At 40.7% G+C, this 22,901-nt stretch overlaps 1 protein-coding gene across 10 annotated transcripts in view; it reads right to left on the bottom strand.

Moving 5' to 3' along the window:
• AP3B1 (adaptor related protein complex 3 subunit beta 1) overlaps positions 1-22,901 on the bottom strand; it is a 174,699-nt gene that overhangs the window by 150,987 nt on the left and 811 nt on the right. For 4 of the 10 annotated variants that reach the window (XR_012778927.1, XM_075526414.1, XM_075526415.1 and 1 more), the window contains exons 1-2: positions 18,228-18,367; positions 585-660 (exon numbers count right to left, since the gene is read on the bottom strand). Coding sequence is in view for 9 of the 10 variants with exons in the window: in XM_075526414.1 (XP_075382529.1) it covers positions 585-660; positions 18,228-18,358 (207 nt within the window). In the remaining variant the exon portion in view is untranslated. Of the gene's footprint in view, positions 1-584; positions 661-3,210; positions 3,230-18,227; positions 18,368-18,390; positions 18,440-18,743; positions 18,764-22,901 lie in introns of those variants that run through there. The other 6 variants (XM_075526422.1, XM_075526419.1, XM_075526418.1 and 3 more) reach the window with 5 other exon arrangements.

Here is a 22,901-nt window from a genome sequence, read left to right as displayed (position 1 = left end):
CAAAAAAGAAGTCAAGTGGACACTGAACAGCTTTCCATAGCACATTCTTCTAACACTTTTAAGAAGAAATAAAGGGACTTTATCAACTTCTTAAAGTCTAGTTTATAGGGTTTAAACACAAAATGGTGTTAAACATTATTGAATCACCTCTGTGGGTACACAGTTCACATGAAATACTTAAATACATAGGGAATATGCTCAAATAAAAAATCCTTATATAACCTGAAGTAAAAATAGTAAATGCAATTTGTCATTTTACTCCTGCAAATTTCTGTTGTTTCCCAGCTGCTGAATTAAGACAGCAATTGAAGCTTCTCTGAAGGAACCATATTGTATTTAAGGTCTCACCTCCCTACTGAAAATAGTTATTTAAGGCATATTTGCACTGTCACATAAATATTTGAAAAGTATATGACTGCATATATTTTAATATAGCAATGTCTACACAAAATTCCAAATTAAGGACTTCACAGGAGCTTTTAAATACCATTTAGAGATTCAAATGCTGACTTGGTACAGGATCTGTAAAGCGAAAACAGTATTCACATCCAAGAAATAAAAATAATAATAAAAAAACCGCATACCCCAACAATCCTTTTCATAGCATCCAGCTTTGCAGAATCTTTACTGCTTTCCAACATTTGTTTTAGGTCTTCATTTCTAGGGTAGAAACACAGCAAAGCATCAATTAGAAAAAGTAAAAAATAAAATCAGAATACCATTTTTATACTCTTGCATCAATTCAGCAACTTAAGGTGAAGCATGGCTCCTTCTTGCCCACTTGTAAATTTTATTTGTTAACATGCTGGCCTAGTATAATGAAGTGTTTAGTAAAAGAATCTATCAGATTCCAACAATAATGCAAGCCTATGCAACTTTAATCTGCTGTTAGCTGAACCTTGGCTGGAAGGTTGAAGTCTTGAGGCAAGAGAAGAATTCAATTTGAACCAAGGACTCATTCGCTCCTCCCTTTTCCCCCAGTGAGGGTCAGATGTAATAGCCTGAGGTTGATACGTTTGTGTTAAAATATAATAGCCACTTACGTAAATCACTGAAAAGCCCAACAGAAGACTTCAGTATGGTCTGAATTTCAACGAGAATTGAACATATAACCTTATGTTTTCATCTGCATTTCTGGACTGTAAATTGCTATCCCTTGTCCTCAGGATTAAAAGCCTCAGATCTGTAATACATCTATTCTACATGCCATAAGATTAAGACAGCCCGATCATTAGACACATATAGCAACCAAGCACTTTTTACAGAGGAAATAAAATTCTCGTACAAAAATATTAAGTCAATAAGGATGTTCTCTCACAGATACAGCTTCTCATTAGCTGTCACTAATAAGAAACCTCATGCTGCTTGGCTTCTTAGATGCAAAGAGATCACAATCTAACTGCATTTATAGACTCTGAAAGTTCACAAAAAAGATTCTTTGAAGAAATAGCCTTTGGTAATGCCCAGATTGCTCAAGTACGAAAAAATACGAAGCAAACAATGGCTCAAGAAGAGGCACCTGCAATATTCCAAAGAACTCTGAAAACTTTCCAAGTTTACAAACCCCGTGAGCTTTCACACAGCAAAGGGCAACACAGAAATCCAGACCGGATTTCAAAAGTGAATGCAAAACCTAGATATATTCTGATTTATCACTGCCCTCAGAATTTCAGATGGGGAAGAAAAAGAGTTTTAAGACAAAGCAGTAATTAGTTCCAGTGAGGCAAAACGTTGTCATCCATTCCTTCACAAACCTTTAAATACCATTTTTCCTACTTGCAATAGGTAGAGTCACTCTAATAGAGAAGGTTTTCCTCGTATTTTCAGACCCAGTACTGCATCTATTCTGTGCCCCTCCATGAGAAATCCACACTGCTCACACACTTCAGTACATATCCACAAAATTAGGAACCACAACCAGATGGGGAAAAACCCCAAACAACACGTTTTTCTAATAAGCCAGACATGCAAAATGCAGGATGCAGATAGCTACATGCAACTTCCAATTGAAGTCTAACTGCTTTTTTTAAACCAAGTGTTTAATGAAATACTAGAGCAACCTAATACAGACGGCTTGTTGTAAATATTGGCTTCAACTGACAGCTTAATATTAAAGTATTATCTTTAAAAGAGAAAATTAAATGCTTCCACTGTTTTTCACCTACTTCAGCACCATTTCCCAAATATCACTGTGAAGTCCTTATTTTGTCTGCATCATACTCAAAGGTTTTTACCGGTTTTAGTTATTCCTGGAAGTGTTCAGAGAACTATATGGTCAGTCTTCTATTGCTACATTTATTTAGTTGTTTGCTTCAGTTCTCTAAATTATACTTCCCATTCAACTTTGTTCTGCAGTTCTGCATGCTGTTGAGATCAGTTTAATGTCTATAGTTGATGGCCTTCTCCAAGGCAAGTGGTAACATCCAGTGTACCTTCTTGTAACACCGCCCCAAGACAGATCTTTAAGAATAACTAATGCTGTGATTTCACAGACCTTTTGCTATTGCACTCCCCTCAGCTACCCATGATAAAGGCACACCTCCCTCCACATTAAGGTCAATGGTTTTCTGATTTCACTTCAAGCATGCTTGTGTTTACCTCTACATCCTCACACTCTTTTTAGACACTCCATATTTTTCCCTCAGCTGTATATACCTTATTTTTGTTCTGAGAAATCAAATATTTGTTGGTTTAGGGTTGTACCTAAAATACCTTTAATAATTTGCTTTTTTTACCTTTTAATCTCTGTGTAGTTCCATTGGTAATTAACTTTTTAGGAAGGTTAGCTTGATTAACTTTTGGCAACTCTCTTTATTCCCATCATTCTTGGCCACAGAAATAGCTTATTTTGCTGACCATTCCTGTCCACCTATTCCTCACAGGATACCAAGTAAATCTTAGTTCTTTTAGATCAGCTTGAAGCACCTTGCCCGAGACATTGCTCTAGTTGGATACAAAAATTTCAGAGACTTCTAATTCCTTCTGCTTAAGCGTTAATCCTTACCTTTTAAGCTTAGCTTGTGAAAGAATCTATACAACACAGTTATCAAAGTTACATAGCAGAAGACTGGACTTGATTTAGAAAGTTGCTTCTAGTCCTATGCTCCTGCTTCCAGTTTTCTACTGCTATTTCAAATAATAATGCACAAATTGAGATAGACACATCAGTAAAAGCTAAAGCACAGGATAATATTACTAAATTGTGATCACCTGGTTCTCATAATTGGTAGGAAAATGCTTCTGTTCCTTGGCACAACCAACAAACCAACTACTTTTCAAAAAAATTAGTATCTGACTAAAGAATCAAGAAGCGTTGCATGAATAAGAAGACATTGGAGAAACTGCTTAAGATTCGAGTCTGGGAATACATTCACCTAATAAAAAATTAACAAAAAAGTTAACATGAAAAAATAACAATATGTCAACAAAATTTGCAAGTGAGAAAGTAGAAAATGTGGAAATAATAATTTGAACTTAAGGATCAAGTAGCAAAAATGGAGGAAGTTACACAGCACAAGATTCAAGTATGTGCTGAAGACTACCTTCCAGAAGTTGGGAATGACAAAAGCAGACAGTAATCACAGCAGACAGAATTACCAGCGTAACAAATACAAAGAAAAAAGGCAAAAGGTGAATTTAAGATGTGAAGACAGAAAAAAATAAGTATTTAATAACAAAATGCACTTCTAACTGCTTATAGAATATATTCTATCATACATTTCAAATTAAAAGATTTTGAAATGTTAACAGAGAAGATATAAACCAGAGAAATTAAGACATGAAGACCTGCTTGCAGCCAGCCTTGCTTTCCTAAGATAAAAGCAGCAGGGGGGAAAAAGAAAAATAGAAAAAAAAACCCTCAAGTTCTTGATGAATCCATTTGGAAATTAATTGCTACATGAACTGATGTAGTTTTTTAATCTTTTCTAACAAATTATAATCCAAGATTAGCAAGCATTAGATACTTACAGAGTAAAGTATTGCTCCATATATTCATATGGATCTGCAGCAGCAAGCCTCTTTTCTTCTACATTTAGATAGGGTTTCAGTGTAACCTCAAAGTTGCGCCCTTTAAGAGCAGATTTAATAGTGCAAGACACCTCAGATATTTTACCCAGCACTGTAGAATTTCGTTCCATTCTTTTAAGTACAGTATTTAAAAAAAAAAAAAAAAAAAAGATGACTGCACTCAACCAAGCTTGCCTGCCAAGACTGAGGTCTAGTCAAAAAAAGAAAATATTAAGTAACAGGATACCCACTCCCTTGCTGTTTTAACATCTAGAAACAAATATCCTATGCAGATTCCAAAGATCATTTCCCTCCAAAAACAACTCTTATCAGCAGCCTCAATGAACAATGGGAAAGGCAAATACATTTCAGTCTTTCATAATATAGTTTATTGTACAATACAAAAATATTTTCAACTTCTGAGCATTAAGACGACTTAAGGGCATTTCAATCCTTAAGTAAAATCCCTCAAAACAGAAACCATAAATGCCAGCCTCATACTGCTGTTCATATTTCTACACTCATTAGTTATTCTGAAGTAACAGTTCTTCAGTACACAATGTGAGACAAGTAAGTTCTTTATCACTTATGTCCACCTGCCAGGAACTTAGGAAAAGGCAAGCAACCCTCCAGCTACTCTCTGCTAAAACTTTGAGAGTAATTCTAGCCTTACAGAGTTAAGTACATATTACAGATAACTGAAATATAAGCTTTATTACTTCAGCAGCAAAATCAGGTTTAAAGAAGCCTAATCTGATAGTTTATGAATAATATGGAGCTATATGAAGCAGGACAGTAATGGTCCCAACAACAGTAGGTGCAAAAAAAACTTTGTAAGAGTAAATATATTATCTCTCAGCCCATTTTCGCCAACAGTAAGAAGACATGAAATGACTTTGAGAGGGAAAAGGAAAAAACAGGAAGACTCCCACCCGTCTGCCCACTGCCATATCTAAGAATGCAATAAGACTTCCCCAAGTTCCTGAGTTGTAGTCTAGTGCCTTAACCTCTACATAACATGGCCGCACTGTCCTAAAGAGTTGCCAGTTGAAAGCACTGTTATGGACTATAGTTAGAAATATTATACCCATATACGACATGAACAGGCTATGAAATACATTCTGTATTATTTGCATAGCATCTACCAAAAAAGGCAATGAGCCAATTATTAATATATTAAGGAATATATTAATAGCTACAACACATTAATAGCTGCAACACGAAGTCCTAGGACAATCAAAAGAGACTTCAGGGCCTTGGGACGGCTAGTAAGGGACTTGGGAGCACAGGTTATTTTCTCCTCTCTCCTTCCAGTTGTGGGCAGTGACACCAGAAGGAACAGAGGTACCCAATCTATTAACTCATGGTTCTGTGGCTGGTGTCATCATCATAGATTTGGTTTTTTTGACAACGGGATGGCCTACACAGCACCAGGTTTGCTGGCGTCTGATGGGATTCATCTTTCTCAAAGGAGGAAGAGAATCTTTGCTCAGGAACTTGCGGGGCTCATCGACAGAGCTTTAAACTAGACTCAAAGGGGGAGGGGGATAATATCAGGCTTGCCCGTGAGAAGCTGAGGGACGACGTGCCACGGTTAGAGGGAGCGGGTGCCAGTGAGGGCACTCGGCCTGTGTCTCTGAGATGTGGAGGGTACACTGGTGCACAGCCGAGCGGAGTTGAGCTAGGGGATACTGAGGCAATAGGAGCCAAGGGGGAAATGCCAGTGAAATGCCTCAAAGCACACAAGGGGTGTTCCTCTATGAAGGAGACACGGACGACAGCCCAGCTGAAGTGCCTCTACACCAATGCATGCAGCATGGGCAACAAGCAGGAGGAGCTGGAAGCCATTGTACGTCAGGAAAACTATGACATGGTTGCCATCACGGAAACATGGTGGGATGACTCGCACAACTGGAGTGCGGCGATGGATGGCTATAAGCTCTTCAGGAGGGACAGACGAGGCAGGAGAGGTGTTGGGGTAGCCCTGTATGTCAGGGAGTGTCTGGATAGTTTAGAGCTCGATGACGGTGACGATAGGGTGGAGTGTCTATGGGTAAGAATCAGGGGGAAGGCCAACAAGGCAGATATTGTGGTGGGAGTCTGTTACAGACCACCCAACCAGGATGAAGATACTGACAAACTATTCTATAAGCAGCTGGGAGAAGCCTCACGATCGCTAGCCCTTGTTCTTGTGGGGGACTTCAACCTACCGGATGTCTGCTGGAAATACAATACAGCAGAGGGGAAACAGTCTAGGAGGTTCCTAGAGCGTGTGGCAGATAACTTCCTGACACAGCTGGTGAGTGAGCCAACGAGGGAAGGTGCACCCCTGGATCTCTTGTTCACGAACAGAGAAGGACTTGTGAGCCATGTGATGGCTGGAGGCCGTCTTGGGCAGAGTGATCATGAAAAGATAGAGTTTTTGATATGTGGAGAAGCGGGGAAGGGGGTCAGCAAAACTGCCACCTTAGACTTCCGGAGGGCAGACTTTGGCCTGTTTAGGAGACTGGTCGAGAGAGTCCCCTGGGAGGCAGCCCTTATGGGCAAAGGAGTCCAGGAAGGCTGGGCATTCTTTAAGGAGGAAGTCCTAAAGGCACAAGAGTGGGCTGTCCCCAGGTGACGAAAGACGAGCCGGCGGGGAAGAAGAGCGGCCTGGCTGACTAGAGAGCTCTGGCTCTGGCTCAGGAAAAAGAGGAGAGTCTACGACCTCTGGAAGAAGGGGCAGGCAAGTCAAGAGGACTACAAAGGTGTAGCAAGGCTGTGCAGGGAGAAAATTAGAAGGGCCAAAGCTGAGCTAGAGCTCAATCTGGCTGCTGCTGTGCAAGACAACAAAAAACACTTCTTCAAATACATTAGCAGCAAAAGGAGAGCTGAGGAGAATCTCCAGCCCCTACTAGACGGGGGAGGGAACACAGTGACCAAGGATGAGGAAAAGGCTGAGGTACTTAATGCCTTCTTTGCCTCAGTCTTTAATAGCAGGGCCAATTGTTCTCTGGGTACCCAGCCCCCACAGTTGGAAGACAGGGATGGGGACCAGAACGGAGCCCCCATAATCCAGGGGGAAATGCTTAGTGACCTGCTGCACCACTTAGACACTCACAAGTCTATGGGGCCTGATGAGATCCACCCGAGAGTACTGAAGGAACTGGCAGAAGTGCTCACCAAGCCCCTTTCCATCATTTACCAGCAGTCCTGGCTAACTGGGGAGGTCCCAGGTGACTGGAGATTACCTAATGTGACACCCATCTTCAAGAAGGGCCAAAAGGAGGACCCAGGGAACTACAGGCCTGTCAGCCTGACCTCGGTGCCGGGGAAGCTGATGGAGCAGATCATCTTGAGTGCTATCACACAGCATGTAGAGAATAACCAAGGGATCAAGCCCAGCCAGCATGGGTTCAGGAAAGGCAGGTCCTGCTTGACCAACCTGATCTCCTTCTACGACAAGGTGACCCGCCTAGTAGATGAGGAAAAGGCTGTGGATGTTGTCTATCTAGACTTCAGTAAAGCTTTTGACACCGTTTCCCACAGCATTCTCCTGGAGAAACTGGCTGCTCATGGCTTGGACGGGTGTACTCTTCGCTGGGTAAAGAACTGGCTGGACGGCCGGGCCCAAAGAGTGGTGGTAAATAGAGTTTACTCCAGCTAGCGGCCGGTCACAAGCGGTGTCCCCCAGGGCTCTGTGTTGGGGCCAGTTCTGTTTTATATCTTTATCAATGATCTGGACGAAGGGATTGAGTGCACCCTCAGTAAGTTTGCAGATGACACCAAGTTGTATGGGAGTGTTGATCTGCTGGAGGGTAGGCAGGCTCTACAGAGGGACCTGGACAGGCTGGATGGATGGGCTGAGGTCAATTGTGTGAGGTTTAACAAGGCCAAGTGCCAGGTCCTGCACTTGGGCCACAGCAACCCCATGCAACGCTACAGGCTTGGGGAAGAGTGGCTGGAAAGCTGCCTGGAGGAAAAGGACCTGGGGGTGTTTGTTGACAGCCGCCTGAGTATGAGCCAGCAGTGTGCCCAGGTGGCCAAGAAAGCCAATGGCATCCTGGCTTGCATCAGGAATAGTGTGGCCAGCAGGAGGAGGGAAGTGATTGTGCCCCTGTACTCGGCACTGGTGAGGCCGCACCTCGAATACTGTGTTCAGTTTTGGGCCCCTCACTACAAGAGAGACATTGAGGTGCTGGAGCGTGTCCGGAGAAGGGCAATGAAGCTGGTGAGGGGTCTGGAGCACAAGTCTTATGAGGAGCGGCTGAGGGAACTGGGGTTGTTTAGCCTGGAGAAAAGGAGGCTGAGGAGAGACCTTATTGCTCTCTACAACTACCTGAAAGGAGGTTGTAGAGAGGTGGGGGTTGGTCTCTTCTCCCAGGTAACAAGTGATAGAACAAGACGAAATGGCCTCAAGTTGCACCAGGGGAGGTTTAGACTGGATATTAGGAAATTTTTCTTCACCGAGAGGGTTATCAAGCATTGGAACAGGCTGCCCAGGGACGTGGTTGAGTCACCATCCCTGGAAGTATTTAAAAGACGTTTGGATGAGGTGCTTAGGGACATGGTATAGAGGTAGTCTTGGTAGGACTGGTTGGACTCGATGATCTTAAAGGCCTTTTCCAACCTATACGATTCTGTGATTCTGTGAATCAGTACTCAGCTGCCTTTGTAATCTTTACCACCACAGGCTTGTATTCCTCAATATAAGAATTTGAAAGCTAAGGGACTGTAAATCAGAAATACAAATTTATTGCCCAACTTCCTCTCATAGCAAGCATCACACATGACAGATCTGCGACGATACAACATGATGGACATAACAAAACACATTCAGAATAATACATCCTTTTTAAAATCACTGATCAATTGTTAAATGGAGGAAGACGATTTCTAACTTTCGTCTGCTTTTTCATATTTTATGATTGTAGCCTTTAAGACAGATACTACTTTTGTCTTTCTACCTCAAAACACTGCTTTCTTCATATGTCTTTGCACGATTTCTGGATACAACAGGGGTATGGATATGATAGGACCTATGATAGGCCTACCAGTTTAGGATTAATCTTATAGATGTTACTGTAAGAAAGTAAACAAAACACGCCAGTTAGATTTTTCTAGTTCTCACTCTCTTTCATGCTCCCTCTACTCCCCTGCCATTAAAAAGAAAAAAAACCCCCACCCCAACACCCCAAAATAAAAAGAGAAAAAAAACCCAAACCCTAGATCTTGACAGTCAAGAGAACATACTGCCAAAACAATTTTAACGGCCTGGAGTTTTATGCCTGAAAGGACCCTGACTATTACTCTCCATACTGATTATGGCAAACTGCAACTAAGGAACAACTCTTTATGCCGTACTCTTGTTAGTACACAGTTGGTCACTAAAACTGGCATCTTGCTCAGATTAAGACTAGGATTTCAGATTCTGTTGAGCAACATTACCCACTTTTACAGAAAATAAAAGAGGGTAGGCATAACTGTATGTTACTGAGGTTTAAATCAACTATGACGGTGATAAATCTGGGCCTCTCAGTTACTTCGTCTTCTAGTAGGAGCTATCAAACCTTTAATTGCACTAAAATACTAATCCATGATCTGTGGCACATCATTTGCTACTGCACCTACATATTCTGAACAACTGTTGTTAAGAGAACACCTGTACTCCACCCTGATAAGGTACACATTTATTATATCTCCTATTCTTTTTAGCAACACCATCAGATGAAATCCATAAATTGTCAGCATTTGCTACAGTTCTAATGTACCCAGTTACTGTTACTGAAAGAAGCCACCCACTAATCATAAGGCTTTCTTTGTAAAAAGCAGAAGTTTCTTAAGTATCAAAACTGCAACTGAAGCCCAGCTGGCAACGCAACGATAATTCTTTAGCTACAAAATCTTTACTCCTGGAAGTTTATCAGCCTGCTGTTTTATGAAATAAGGATATAATTATGATTCCCCATGCCATCTGTATGCCCTAAAACCTGGGAACAGTTTCAACCACCTCTAAGAAAGAGGAAGGAATTTTAAACAAATAAACTCATGGTGAGACAGAGGCTCTTCAATATACAAGGACAGCACTGTGTTACTGCAAGATAAGATATAGGAAGTGGCAAACAAATCCACCCAGGGGAGGAAGAAAGCTTCACCAGTTCTGATATTATGGACCCACCTGTTACAGAACAAGAACAAAAGTTAAAAAAGTCCTATTCAACAGAGTTTTAATAATGCATTTCATGCTTTAAGCTCTCCATTCACTGCATACTTTCAGTTACACAATATCAACTGCATTGTTCTTGCTTTCCAAGCCTTTAGGAGACTTCAGTCTGGATGACGTACTTTCAACCACAGCATACCAAGATTTTTTTTTTTTGCCTCCAGCACAGCAAAACGTTCCAACATCAAGTTCAAAATACTGTGAATGTACCAGGTCTGAAGCAGAAAATCCACACTAACAGAGCAGCTTAACCTTTGGACTTGGCACGTGAGTAGTAATGAAGTTCTATGGAAGGTCCTGTGTCCCCCCACAAAATTAAAATAGATATTGAAATAATGATGTAAAAAAAAAAAAACAAAACATTTTTTTACATTTTACTGGCACTACAAAATCCTTAAAATAAATTGGCTTATTCTGGCGCAGGCTATCATGTAAACTCTAAACAAGTTTGAATTTAACACTTGAAGAGGAACTGTAAATGGATTTCAGGGCCATATAACATGGAAGCCAAAACAGCAGTGAATACATGCTGCGATTTGAGTATATTTTGCTGTTGATTTGGGGTCTTCCTCTAGCAGGAAATTAAGAAATCTGAGTTTCACTGTGTTTCATTCTATACCACAAACTGTTTGAATGACATCTTGTGGTGTTATTCAGTATTGCCATCCTCTTCCATTATAACACTATTTATATTTATTGCCAAGTCACAACACCAACATAGAATTCAACGATTATTTCAAGGGAGACTCAAATCATTTGGCTATGAGTGTAGCTGTACTGCGCTTTAAAGAGAAACTGAGATAAGAAATAATCTATTTCCTTTTCAGCCACCCCTAATTTTTCAATCTAAAAAACAAACATACTACCCAAAAAGCAAACTTGATAGTTTTAAAGGATAGACAGCAGAGATGCGAGGAAAACCAGGATAACTATAGTATCGTGTAAGGCTGAATGCCACAGAGAAGAACAAAACCAGTTATAGTCTGACCAGCAACATAATTTAACTCATTTAATGATTGCTTTGCCATTAGTTTCTCAAAGCACTTGCCATCTGGATGGTTCAGGTACAATCTCATCCTTCTCTGTGAGGAAACATATAGAAAAGCATAAAGTTAAAACTGAATAAAGCATCTTCCCAGTTCCCTGTTGTGAAACTATAGTACCTGAACCTGAACAATGGTTGAGCAACTCAGTGCATGAACACCTGTAAGTTGCTGCTACCACCAACATCAATGCAGATATGTAAACAACCTATATTTCAAAAGCTTTAACCAGATGCCAGCTAGTATGACAAAGCAGTTTGGAACCCTTTCTGGAAAGGACTGTGATTTAATCTAAGATTATCTGTTGTCTATAACTACTATATATCTGTTGTATATAGTAGTTACAGACACTACTTCACCCAGCATCAAAAAAGGTTGTCTGAAAGGATGAAAAGTACCAGTCTTGCAGCCCCACTGCATACGACCTCTTCTGATAGTGCCCACACCTCTGGATGCTGCAGGAAAGCTTCTGCGAGAGAAAAATCTTCCTTGGTGGCAGAGATCAGTTTCCTGAAGGCTGAAAAAGTGGCATCTGAAGTGGTGCTGTCACTTAAGTGGCTGTGTCAGTTTACAGCCTGTCTTGAGGCCAGTGATCAGAATTTGCAGACATTTGCAGACCACTTTGCAGCATCTGATAGTTGTGAAGGGATTATAGGAGAGTGAGAAGCAGTAAGTGTTTCCAACTTTCCTGTAAATGGTGGGAAGAGGCTTCTTTTAAAGATACCACCATGAAGGTGGTGCTGTCACTGCCAGAACCTACAACAATGTTAGTATATTTACACATATGCCCACAATGTTTCAGAAACACTGTTAAAGAGCATTATAATGCTGTTCATCTTCTAGCAGGATGCCAAAAAAGATCTCTATATGCCAAAAGAATTCTGGTTTTCTCAAAGTAAGAAAACTACCACAGGGTGGCATAGACAAGGACAGTCTTCAGAAAAGCAGAACTAAAAAAATCTGGAATTTCTTGCAAGTGTCAGCCTCATGTTACAACAGTGTTACAGAAATGTATTTTTAATGCCATTCAGGATGCAGATCATAGCAAGCGTCTACGGCAAAAATATGACAATATAATACATATGCAGAAACCACAGTGAAGACCTTAAACTATAAAACTTGCCTTTCTGAGGAAATAAAAAAGCCTCAAAAATTTTAATGACTACATTACAGAGAATCACAGCAAATCAACAGTTCATTGCTTGCATCCTCATATGTGCCAATTGCATGGCAGTAAGAATATATTCACTGTGCGTCACTTCCCATCAGATCTGACTGATTTCAGCTGGAGAAGTGCTCTGCAATAGTACGTCCATGTTCATATACTGCATTTAGTTCCTATCCTGGTACTAACTACAAGGTTCAGAATTTATCTTGTAGAGTCATCAGTTCATCCAAACCATTCATCTTTGCTGGCTTGTACATCCTACCAAAACTGGCGTATCACCATCCTAGTGGGCACAGCGCCATTCTAACAGATGGGGAAAGAAAGCAGTTGTGCCAATGAGCTAGTGGATGCAGCAAGTTTGAATATTAGGGCTGGAGTCTCCTCCAAGAATTTCACAAATGGCAGTCTATGTACAAGCTTTCCATGACTGGTTGAACAGGATATGCCAAGGCAAAACTCGATCAATTTAAGACTCCAAGAACATCTCTGGCAGCTGTTGAAAGCAAGTTTTTAGCTCTGATGAATTTGGAAAAGTCTTCTGCACAGAGAATTGGGGAATGAGTATCTTAATGAAATCACCACCTTAGATCAGCTCTCTGCAAAACAGGCTTGCAAATCTCAGCAAAAAAAAACGGGTTTGCAGCCTTGCTGAGTTTTCTGATGAATAGCTCAACAGAATGCATAAGCCAGATCTGCAGGAAAAAAAGTCTAATAAATTACAAATGTATTTTGCTTGGCAGGAACACAGTTTAAAGATGCAAATCAGTAAAGTTGAAAATGCGTGTTATAAATTTTGCCATCTGCTTCAATACTGTACTTACCAATTGATATCTACTGACATTACTCATGTGGTTCACCTCTAAGTTTTTACATTTGGTTTAGATACAGCAATAGCTAGTTTTATTGCTGAAATTGTATCATTTCCAAGAACCAAACATTATTATATTTTAATATTACATGCAGGTAAATTTTGTTTAAAATGCAATTAATATAAATGAAAATCCTCTGTCCACCTGCAATTAACTGTAGGCAGTAATAGCTGCACTCTAATGTATACAATTAACATGGATTCTGTGCTACTAATTATCTCTCCAGGTTTTCTTAAAAGTTGGAAGGTGGTTAGACTTTTCATCCCTCTACATAGAGCAATAGTACATAGTGTAACTATAAAAATATCCTACTAACTTAGGTGATGTCCTGGTTTTGGCTGGGATAGAGTTAATTTCTTCCTATTAGCTGGTATAGTGCTGTGTTTTGGATTTAGTATGAGAATAATGTTGATAACACACTGATGTTTCAGCTGGTGCTAAGTAGTGCTTACACTAGTCAAGGCCTTTTCAGCTTCCCATGCTCTGCCAGGCACACAAGAAGCTGGGAGGGGGCACAGCCAGGACAGCTGACCCAAACTGGCCAAAGGGCTATTCCATACCATAGGACATCACGCTCAGTATATAAACTGGGGGAGTTGGCCAGGGGGCAGCGATCGCTGCTGGAGGACTGGCTGGGCATCGGTCAGCGGGTGATGAACAGTTGCATCACTTGTTGTTTTTTTCCTGAGTTTTGTTCCTCTCTCTCTCTCATTGTTTTCCTTTTCATTAAAATTTATTATTATTTTTTTCCCAATTATTAAACCGTTCTTATCTCAACCCACGAGTTTTCTTACTTTTGCTCTTCTGATTCTCTCCCCTATCCCACCGGGGTGGGGGATGGGGTGGTGAGCAAGGAACTGTGTGGTGCTTTCTTGCCAACTAAAGCTAAACCACAACAGATGTGCACCTCTACACTATACAGACAATTTTGACAGTCTTCCAAGCAGGCAGTGCTTATTGCATGGATTCCATCAATCTAGACCATGGAGAAATAGCTTGAGGTCCACAGGCTGGATTCAGTTTGTCCATAAGATTTACATGACCCCTTGGCTCTTACGAATTTTCTGCTGAAAACTCCTGTTATGGGCAAAGACTTGTCTGCAGGCAATTTCAATTTTTCTGGTGTCCCACAATCTGACCCTTTTTCTTCTTTTTCAAAGATGTGGGGCATGTGAATGACATACATCTGGAGCACCTAGAGTGACCTATGTCTGGAACATAACCAGTTTGCAGACAAGTGTCAGACTGCCTACTTGGACACATGAATAAATTCCTAAAATGTAACTATACAAGTTGTATAAAGGAATACCATATATGTCAGCTCATGTGACAAGCATGGAAGAGGGAGAGGGGAAGGAGAGGAACAGGCATCTTCAGCTATGCAATGGGGCCCATTCCACTCAAGAAGGTTTAGACTGACTCATCTCAGGTACATAAGACCTTTTAATTATTCAGTTATTGAGATATTTAACAGAATGAACACAAAGTTTCCATCCTCTGAACATGAGATCCACTTCTGACATATTTGAAGTGATCTAACTAACCAAAAGGCTTTTTAAAGGCAATACATACCAAATAGGCAAGTTATATTTGCCTCTTTAGTCAAGATTCAATATTCACAGAAAAAGCTAGCCCCAATCTCATATATTTGTTGTGAAATCTCTTATTCAAGAAGAGTTTCAGTTTAGTCAAAAATGGGAAGAAAAGTGTCTTATGTATATGTTGTACTTAATAATAATTTATATAATAGTTTAGAAAAACCTCCTCCTTTCCTACTTCTTTTGTCCTGAACATTTATACAGTTACCTGATAGAAGCAGACCAAAGCTATATTTTTACAATCTCTATTTTTCTTTCCACTGCATTGGATACATACAATATATTAACTAATGAGAAACATACTATTTGCACATGGTGCATGCAACCTATTCCACCTTGTTTATATTAAAATAAGTGTTTATTTCAATGAATATTTCATCTTTGTTGACCTTCTAATAGTCAAACCTTCCACTTACTCAGGCTTAAGATGTCACCACAACAGAAGTTTTGAGGCACTGAGACATTTTCAATACTGACAGCATGGGTCTCAACCAAACCAGAACACTAATATGTCAAGAAAATACTATGTTCATTAATGGAATTGAAGATTCTATTTGTAATTGAAAGTTAATTAATAGATCATAGAATTACTAAAGGTAAAAAAGGCAGCTTTAGCAGGAGAAAAAGACACATGGGCTTTTGACACCATGGGATGCTCAGAACTTTCAGATGATAAGTACTTCAGCTGAGTATTTCTACCGAAATGCTAAAAAGAAAAAAACAGTTAGGACAAATAATTTATATTAGGTCAACTTTAGACTTCAGACTTAAGTCTACTGATACTCATTTGCACCTCTGTGCACAACTTGTCATATACCATTCTATATAACGGATGCTGCAAGACTGAAGACAGTCTATCCTAATAAATAATTTTTTTATTTCAGAAGCATTTTGGCTTACTTCATAACAAACAGGAGAACATGGACAACATAAAGAAAAGAGATTGGGATTTTTTAACGGAAGTGTTTACAGCAGTATCTTGATATTTATACTTTAACCACATGATATTGTTCCCAGATCAACTGGTAACAGGCAAGTGCAGGCCTCTGGTTGAACAGTTACTGCAGCAACATTCTGGGCCGTGTATTATATATCTGCCCCTCTGCCTGAGAAGGAGTGCTTCTGTCATCAGGAGGTCTAAGGAAGAATCCCCCTTCCTCAGCAAGAAAAAAAGTTTGCCAAGCACTGAAACACCACAATAATACGGCACATAAGCATATCCAAGATCATATTCAGCAGTGTTAAGTGACAATCAAGAGAGATCAGCAAACAAACTCTGAAAAGCCATTAACAGTAACTTTCTTTTCATCAGTGGAACACCCCACAATCCCCATGCTTTAATGTGCAAGATGCAGAGAAACATCTTGCACTTCTCTGTATGCCCAGTAGGGAGGGATCGGGTCTGCCTAGTTTAAAGAATACAAAACCAAACCACCAAAAGATACGAAGTCCTCCATCTGGGCTACAGTCCCTGTTCCAAGAAGATTTCCATTTCAGCTGTAAGGAAAGGAAATTTTGTTCGCTTCTCAATAAGGAGTGTTTGGGCTATTACTAGTGTGGACTATATGACATACATGCTATATGCTTGATAAATGACTAGTGCATTTTCCAAACAGACTGCAACACAGTCTGCTGTTCTAACGACAACCCTCACCTGCAGTCCAGCGGCTTTTTCACACTACACAAATTTCATAATCTTCCCTGCACAGAGTCTCTTCCTCAACTATCCAATCCATACTCAGAGCTTACCCACACCGGTTTAAATCATGGATAACTTCCTATTTCAACAAGAACTTGTTTGCCAGCTACAAAAGACTACAGAGATCAATGCCTGCTTTCCTCTCAAGCCCTTCCTTTAGAGGATGGATCTTCTCTCCCCTCCTGTAACAGTAAGAGCAAGCCTGGAAGAGCAATTAATTAATAAGGCATGCATACATATCCCAAGCTATTCTGGTTCTTCCATACGGAAAGACAATCATATACATACATGTGTACAAAATGACTCAGGACGCGAGAGCTATATTTCTGCCTGACCATTGGGCAGTCACTTGGGCTTCTGCATCTGATAAAACAGAGAGAGCTATATTTCACCTGCAAAACAGTCTGAAGTCTAGGATTAAATGAGTTATGTAGAGAATTATGGCCATGACCAATGATCAGGACACCCCCCCTTTGTGGAAAAGAAGCAGCGAAACAGTGGTTAAGAAATAAAGCGCGAAGCTGTTTTTATGGAAGGAGACAGGAAAAGACAGGTGCAAACAACATAAATCAGCTACAACACGGAAATCAGCAGAGGGGCATCCATGCTAGGGCAGTGAAAATTTTGACTGGAACAGAATGAAAAAGCAAAGTATTTAGTGGAATAGCAGGGGAAAAGAAATGTGACTTGTCTGGCAAACTGAGGAGGCCAATCAGCTGCTGCCTCACAGAGCTAAGCATCAGAGTGACAGCAGCTTCATGTTGTTGTGATTTACTTTGGTGTGGCACAAAAAAACCACCTCAGTTGAGGTTTCTAGAGCATGGATGTTCTTTTTGTGCAGAACAATCAAACTCAAGAAGAAGTGATTGATTTTCTAATGTACATGAGACCTTAGTTTATGGTGCTTTTTACTGGTTGCTCTTGGAATAGATTTCCAATTTGTTGTAGGATACAATTCCAGCTTAGCAGACCTCTTGATCCTTCCATTTAGACACATTTTTTTTCCTCTCCAATTCACTTTTCCTTTAAGGAGCTGAAGGCTTTCTGTGCCAGTGCACTTTGGATCGTTTTTTTTCCTCCTCCATTTCCTCATTTTAACTTCTGACCAAGACACAACACCGTTAACACCCACTTCAAGCTGGCCACCTCGCCATGATCACCGACATTTCCAACTACAACTCCCACAAATACTTCCAAGCACTTTTTTTTTTTTTAACACATCTGAAGGCAAAATTAAACTCATGCCAGTGTGGTTAGCTATCAAAACACAGGAGAAGTGATAAGCAGTTTTTCAAACAAACCAACAAAAAAACTTTACAGATCACCCAATCCGCTGTAACACCTTAAAAGTAAGCAAGTGAACTTTTCCCTGGAGTCACGAGGGGGTAGAAGCGGGCACCGAGGCACGGCTTCCCCGCCACGGCCCCCTAGAGCTGCCCCCGCCCGGGAGAAGCCCCGAGGCCGCACTCCGCCGCCCGCCGCCCGGCCACCGCGCCTGAGGGCAGGGTCCCGTCAACCCAGCACAGCCCTAACGCCCAAGGAATCGGTCACCGCTCACCCGCCCAAAAACCCCAAGCGGGGCCCGCCCGGACCCCGAGGGACGGGACAGGCCCCGCTGCCGCACGGCCCGCCCCCCTTACTTCTTGATGTCGCTGCTGAAGAGCCCGAAGGCCGCGGGAGCCGAAGGGGTCGTGGTGGGCGCCACCTCCTGGGCCAGCTCGGGCGCCGCCTCTCCCCCCTGCTCGCTGTAGCCGAGCCCGTTGCCGGACATCCCGCCGCTACCGCCCGTTCCGCCAAACTTACCGGCGCGGCACACCCCAGCCCTCCCCCCGGAAGCAGCAGGCACGCGCCAGCACGGCGGGGCGGACAGGTCACGTGGCGGGAGGCGGGGCCAACCGGCCGGGGCGGAACTCGCCCCGCCCCGACGTGCTGCCGTTGCTACGGCAACGCGGCCCGGCGGTGACGCGAGAGGGGCGCGAGAAGCAGGCAGGGCCCGGCCGTTGCCGCTGCCCTCCGCTGCCCTGCCGGGGCCCGCGCCGCTGTCGCGGTGCAGCGGGCTTTGCCGCCCGCCCCGGGGCGAGGGGAGCCGCGGCGCCCGCAGGAGGTTGCCTCCCCGCCGCTTCTGGACAGTCGCTATTTCCAGCCTCGCCTCTTACCGGCCCCGTCCTCCCTCCCTTCCTGTCGGGCGGCCCCGCAGGCCCCGAGACCGGGCGAACGGGCCCCGCGGAGCCCAGCCTCACTCGGCGTCCCTCCGGGGTAGCTCCGGGAGAAGCTGTGGCTCCGTGCCCCCTGTCAGCTCCCCGCTGCAGCGGCCGGGCTGTGACAGGAGCCCCGGGGCCTGGCTTGCCCTGCGGTAGAGGTACCCAGGCTGCTTGGGAGGCAAGCTTTGCTCCCCAGCCCTCCACTCTGCCTTGGGCACAGCCGTCTAAAATACAAAGTATGGTCTATAGCATCATCTCGTTTGTTGCTTCTAGTAATCCATATTACAAATTCACTGCTTTCCCAGTAAATGTCGGTACCTCACACTGACCTCCATGCTCACTATTACAGTAGTAGTGGGGTAGCCTAGACTAACAGCAGCAGTTTACATATGGGAGGCCATAAAATGTAAAAGGATAATTAGAAAGTGTCTGAGGAAAGTTTCTCCTTATTTCTTTTTACAATCTTATTTTCCTATGTGCATCTTTCCCCCCCTCCCCACAGTGTCTGAAGAATAATCTGTGTTCATTAAAATGCCCTTCTACCCATCTCCTGACATAACATATTGGTGGAGTCCAGCCTTTTCGTCATGAGAACTCAACTCATTTCCAAAAGGTTACAGTTCACAATCAATACTTTTTATCTTGCAGAGGGAAAAAAAAAAAGAAAAAAAAAGGATTGTCATAATATTTTTCTGAAGCAGCTTTTTGACTTGCTTGTCTTTCAGCAACTTGTACATTTCTGATTGAAACTGAGTCATTACCAAGAAAATAAACTTGACAAAAGGAGTTACCAGTACAGGATTTATTAAGAGTGCAGGGCTGCTATAAGGCCAGCTGTCCTCAATAGTTGCCTTCTATGGATGCCAACATTTCAGTTTTGTTTTATGATCCCTCACAGCTTTTTTCTTTGTAGCACTGTCTCTTGAAAGTCATGGTTTAGAATGTAAAAGTCCCAGTGCGAATATTCTTGACCATCGCCATTTTACCTGTCGGTCCTTTAGACTTCCATTTTTGTCCTGCCCTTTGCATTGTTTACAGTAACATCCACCATAGTTTTCTTTCCCTGTAGATGGAAATATCTCATTATAACTACCATAAATGGTCACAGTAACTGTTGATACTCTTCCAATGATATGACTTGTGGCGGACACCTCTCAATCATACCAACTCAGACAGCATCCCACACCCCGAATTTTAAAGGATCAAAAACCAGAGTAGACTGCTGGAGAATTGGGTCCGAACTAGAAAAAAACGGACACTTACTTCTCTCCTAAAAGTTTAAGATGTTGCTCTGATCTACAGAGAGAGGTGAGAATTCGTATCAGCAGTCCTTAGAAATTGTCTCTCACTGTTTTTCAAACCATGCATTAATTTAAACATGTAATAGTGAGAGCACTTGAACTTTGGTCCCAAACACCGTTATGCTTACATGAAGGGGTGCCTGGCTTACATAGTTTATTTGTGTTTAAGGCACATACAGTGTAGGAAGGGGTAACCTATATTAGGCAAAGTCCACAGTTTGTCAGGTAGATCTATTCTAGTTTCTTTTAAGACTTCCTGCCTGTTCTCTGAAGCACGAGGTTTAAACTACTTGCTTCTTTGTATAAACCTATAAAATAAGTATTTATTGTTAGCAATAAGAAACATCCTAAGTACAACAAACTAATTATTTTATTATTACATATATCATTTAAAAAGTAATCTTAGAGGAAGGACTAAGAGAAAAAGAGAACAGTAGACCTGTAGAATATTTCAGAGAAATTTGTGGGAGTACAAACATAGGGAAAAGCAGACAAATGGGCTATTGAGGTGGATGATCATGGGACTGTGATATGAGAAGAGGAGCAGATAATAACAGTGAAGCAGAGCTTGGAAGGGCCTTGAAGCTGAGAAGAGAAAGCAAATATTATATGAAGATTTATTAAGTATCATTAAACAGTCCTATCAGGAAGGCTAGCTATAAGCTCTTGCTATCAGTTCTTGCTGTCTAGTTTTAGCCTGAAATATGCCACAACTGTTCAATGAATACCCTTTTCCTGACTATATTAAGTCTTCAAAATCACCATGCAGTGATAACATATTTGCACATGGAATTTATACCTGTACAAAATTATGTCAAAATTACTGAATTATGAAACACAAAATAATACCAAATCTAAATTCTCCACTTACATTCATTGATTTCAGTATTCTATATTTCAAGTTGTTGTGCAGCATAGGAAAAGTAACAGACAAGGCATAAAACAGGGAACATAGAAGGCTTTTGCTTCTCAGTTTTCCACTCATCATGTTTCCTTCTGAGATCATTTCACCTCCATGATTCCTACCATCTTCACAACTGCTACTTCTATAGTATCTGGTAAATTGCATAGTTTCTCACTCTTCCATTCATAGATGTAAACAACTATATAATATATGATGTATGGACATAGCTTTTAAAAATTAATTGCACTGAGCAATAACTTCCAAGGCTCTGTGGAAGGGAAGATGTATTTATATGGATAAATACATATGCATTTTCATCAAAACTCATATATTGTATATACATATGCATTTAAAGGGAAAAAAGATTCACATTATTCAACAAACTGTAATTTTGTAATTTAAACAAGTATTAACTTTGCTCAGCTTTCTGAAGCATTTACAGAAGATATTTAGCAATGCTTTTTACAAAGTTACGTCCATTTTGTGTTTTTTTTTTTTTTTTTTTAAGCTGAGCAGTGCTGCCGTATGCTTATTTGGTGCCCTCTTGTGGCTCAGATTATTAATATGAACGAAAAAGGCGATGCATTGGTAAGGAAACTAATTTTTAATCGAATTCAAGCTCTGTATAACAAAAACATCAAGATATTAAATGCTTTGCTCATATTTTCTATATTGCTGATAGTTTCTGATATACCAAAAATGTGCTGGTATTGCAGATCCTATACAAATGTATAAGAGTTTTGACTTAAAAATTTTTTTAGTAAATGTCATGGATGAAGATAAGTAATGATATGATACAAACTTCTGAATAACAAGATTTTTCATTCAGTAATGATTTAGAAATCTGATGTATAATCAGTTACTTCAAAATTAAGCACCAAGAACTCATTCCCTCACCTGGTATAATGGGTTTTCAGTCTAAGGCATGAACTCAGCTGCTAGTATTCTTGAGTAGTTCAGGAAAACTCATGCAAATGAGAAAACTAATGGGTCTGAAAAAAACTTTGATCTGCCTCTCTCCAGTTGAATCTAGATTTGGGACTTTATTAAGAGCAAACCAGCATTCTTTCAAAAGTACCTGTTCTCCATTCCTTCTTAGCAGAACTGGCTACCATATTATCCACAGGAGCTGCTCGCATATGCGCTGTTGAAACCAGAAGACTCAAAATTCTCTTGTGTTCCTACAGCTCTTCTACAAACTCTAAAATTACACAGTATGTGTCTTCTGGCTTCATAAATTAATATTCCTTTGAATGGTTATGAAGATTTTGGTTAAATGATGAATAGGAAGAGTAGAAAACAAAAAGCAAAAATGTAGAAACACAAAAAAGAAAATGTTTGAAAAATAAAACAATTCTTCAATTATATGAGTTCTTTGTAATTTTGTCAAGCATAAACATGCAAAATAGTATTACTAGAATTAGAATTATAACTTTCATGTTATAACTTTCATGTCATAAAATTAGATTTTACTTTTCGATAGAGACTATCTTAGAATTAAAAATATTAAGATTATATTCAAAACTATTACAGAAATACAAAAATCCAAAAATAAATAAAACCAATGGAATAAGTACTCTTATACTCTTGTACTGATATCATACCTGGTGTGTTTAATGATAATTAAAATCCATGTAAGATCCAAGGTGAATTAGTCTTCAAAACTTTCACTATAATTTAAAAAATTATTTGTTAATTCTTCATTATTTAATCTTCCCAGATATTTAAATATCATACTATCAAATACCATATCAAAGTAAGAAACCTAAATTAAGTTGCAACAAATTCCCTGTCATACGTAATGCTCACAGAACTCAAGTAATTAGTTTAAAATGTTCAAAACAATGCTCAAATGTTTACTGCACTGTATCCTATGTTAAAAAAATACATACTTTTATAGAACAAGAA

This window comes from Mycteria americana, chromosome Z (genome assembly GCF_035582795.1).
Source record: "Mycteria americana isolate JAX WOST 10 ecotype Jacksonville Zoo and Gardens chromosome Z, USCA_MyAme_1.0, whole genome shotgun sequence".
Taxonomy (NCBI): Eukaryota; Metazoa; Chordata; class Aves; order Ciconiiformes; family Ciconiidae; genus Mycteria; species Mycteria americana.
Note: the sequence above shows the minus strand (reverse complement) of the source record. Positions and strands in the feature narration are given on the sequence as shown.